Genomic DNA, 1,927 nt, shown 5'->3' with positions numbered 1-1,927 from the left:
TTTTTTTAAGAAATATTGTAAGAAAGTTTTATACAATATTGTATTTAGGAGGAGACTTAGTAATGATAAGACCGTTCGGTGACCGCCTCACTCAGCCTCCCAGTTGGGTATGGCTGTCACTGTAAGGACGACGGGCCCCTGCAAGGAAAGGAAAGGAAGCCCACTTATGCCAATATAATCTCCATTCCCTTATCATCATGCTCCCACCGCAGAGCTGAAGAAGAAACCCATTTGTCTTCGCTATCTGGAAAATTGAAGGCGAGCATGATGCCATACCCATTTCAAAAAATTGCAGTGGGGAGGTCTGAGGAAGCCTACCACCCCGACACTCTCAAAGCTGCTCTCGCGGAGTTTATCTCGGCTATCATCTTCGTTTTCGCCGGCGAAGGATCCGTCATTGCTTTCTGTAAAAAACATCTCGTTGCTTCTGTGTTGTTCTTTCGTTGCTTTCTTCCTGCTTGCATATAGTGATTTGATCTTGTGCGTGTTGCGCAGCCAAGCTGACAGACGACGCTTCGACGACGCCGGCGGGGCTGGTGGCGGAAGCGCTGGCGCACGGCATAGCTCTCTTCATAGCCGTGGCGGTGGCGTCCAATATTTCGGGAGGACATGTCAACCCGGCGGTCACCTTCGGGGCACTCGTTGGCGGCCATATCACGCTTCTGAGAGGCATTTTCTACTGGATTGCCCAGATGCTCGGTGCCACGGTTGCCTGTGGGCTCCTCAAGTATACCACCAACGGCATGGTAACCCATTTCTCCACTCTCTCGTTGTTTTTCTTGCTTCGTCCGACGGGGTATAGTGTCAATGAATCTTGCTGACATGGATGCAGACCATCGGGGTTTTCTCGTTGTCTTCCGGCGTGGGGGTGGGCAACGCTCTGGTGTTCGAGATCGTGATGACATTCGGCCTCGTCTACACGGTGTACGCCACGGCAATCGACCCCAACAAGGGCACCCTGGGTACCATTGCTCCGATCTGCATTGGATTCATCGTGGGCGCCAACATTCTGGCTGGCGGAGCTTTCGACGGGGCGTGCATGAACCCTGCTAGGGCCTTCGGGCCGGCGCTGGTGAGCTGGACGTGGAAAAACCACTGGATCTTCTGGGTCGGACCCCTTATCGGCGGTGGCCTCGCAGGCGCCGTCTTCGATCTGTTTTTCATCAAAGCGGAGCTCACCCACGAACGACTGCCCACGTCGGATGGTGGAATTTAGATCATTTAACATTTTATTTATATAATTTTTTCGGGGTCCTTTCATCAGTGGTGTGAGGATAAATAAATTTCCACATATTTGTGATATGTAATGCCGAGTTTGTGCACATTTCAATAAGGAGGTCTGAACGGTCTAGAAAACTCCACATTATTGAAATCTGTTTGTGGGTTTCTGCTTTGCTACGGTTTATAGACTTATCAACGATTTTATGTTCTGTTAGACAAAGTTTGATTTTCTTGTAAATGCTTTGTTGTTATTATTGGTTTTAGATGATTAGTGTAGTTAAGTCATATTATTATAGGTGTTTTGATCATTGATAGCTGGTTATTTATTGATTTTTAATGATTTAACGATATTTTAATTTATAACCTTTATTTATTTATTATGATTTAACGATTTTTTAATTTATAAATAATTAAATAATAAATTTATAACATTTCTTTGATTTAAAATAAAAATAAAAATTAATACATATAATTATAATTATATATTTATATATATATATATAGATAGATATATATATATTTTTAAATTAATAATTAAAATAATTCTTTTTAAATAAATTATTATCAAAGAAATAAATATTAATAATAAATTAGGATTATAATGATAATTTTTATCTTAATTTATTTTTAATAAATAAATAAATTTAATTTGTAATATAATATTTTTAAATTTAATATTTTTGATAATAATTAATCCAATTTTGTT

At 40.4% G+C, this 1,927-nt stretch overlaps 1 protein-coding gene across 1 annotated transcript; it reads left to right on the top strand.

Annotated features, from left to right (window-relative positions):
• Positions 1–221: 221 nt before the first annotated feature.
• Positions 222–1,352, top strand: LOC149190601 (aquaporin TIP1-1-like). Its single transcript, XM_089413428.1, has 3 exons — positions 222–406; positions 496–746; positions 833–1,352. Exons 1-3 carry the CDS (start codon positions 265–267, stop codon positions 1,214–1,216), a joined length of 777 nt encoding a protein of 258 aa, XP_089269554.1. The 5' UTR covers positions 222–264; the 3' UTR covers positions 1,217–1,352.
• Positions 1,353–1,927: the final 575 nt, after the last annotated feature.

Source organism: Pinus tabuliformis, chromosome 3_1, assembly GCF_031772625.1.
Source record: "Pinus tabuliformis cultivar Carrire ecotype Pingquan chromosome 3_1, CPIR1, whole genome shotgun sequence".
In the NCBI taxonomy this organism is placed as follows: Eukaryota; Viridiplantae; Streptophyta; class Pinopsida; order Pinales; family Pinaceae; genus Pinus; species Pinus tabuliformis.
Note: the sequence above shows the minus strand (reverse complement) of the source record. Positions and strands in the feature narration are given on the sequence as shown.

Bases quoted from the DNA above. Each gene is read 5' to 3' on its own strand.
- LOC149190601 (XM_089413428.1), top strand. From the start codon at position 265: ATGATGCCATACCCATTTCAAAAAATTGCAGTGGGGAGGTCTGAGGAA. The intron at 407-495 runs GTAAAAAACATC...CGTGTTGCGCAG, and splicing joins AGGATCCGTCATTGCTTTCT to CCAAGCTGACAGACGACGCT. The intron at 747-832 runs GTAACCCATTTC...ACATGGATGCAG, and splicing joins AGTATACCACCAACGGCATG to ACCATCGGGGTTTTCTCGTT.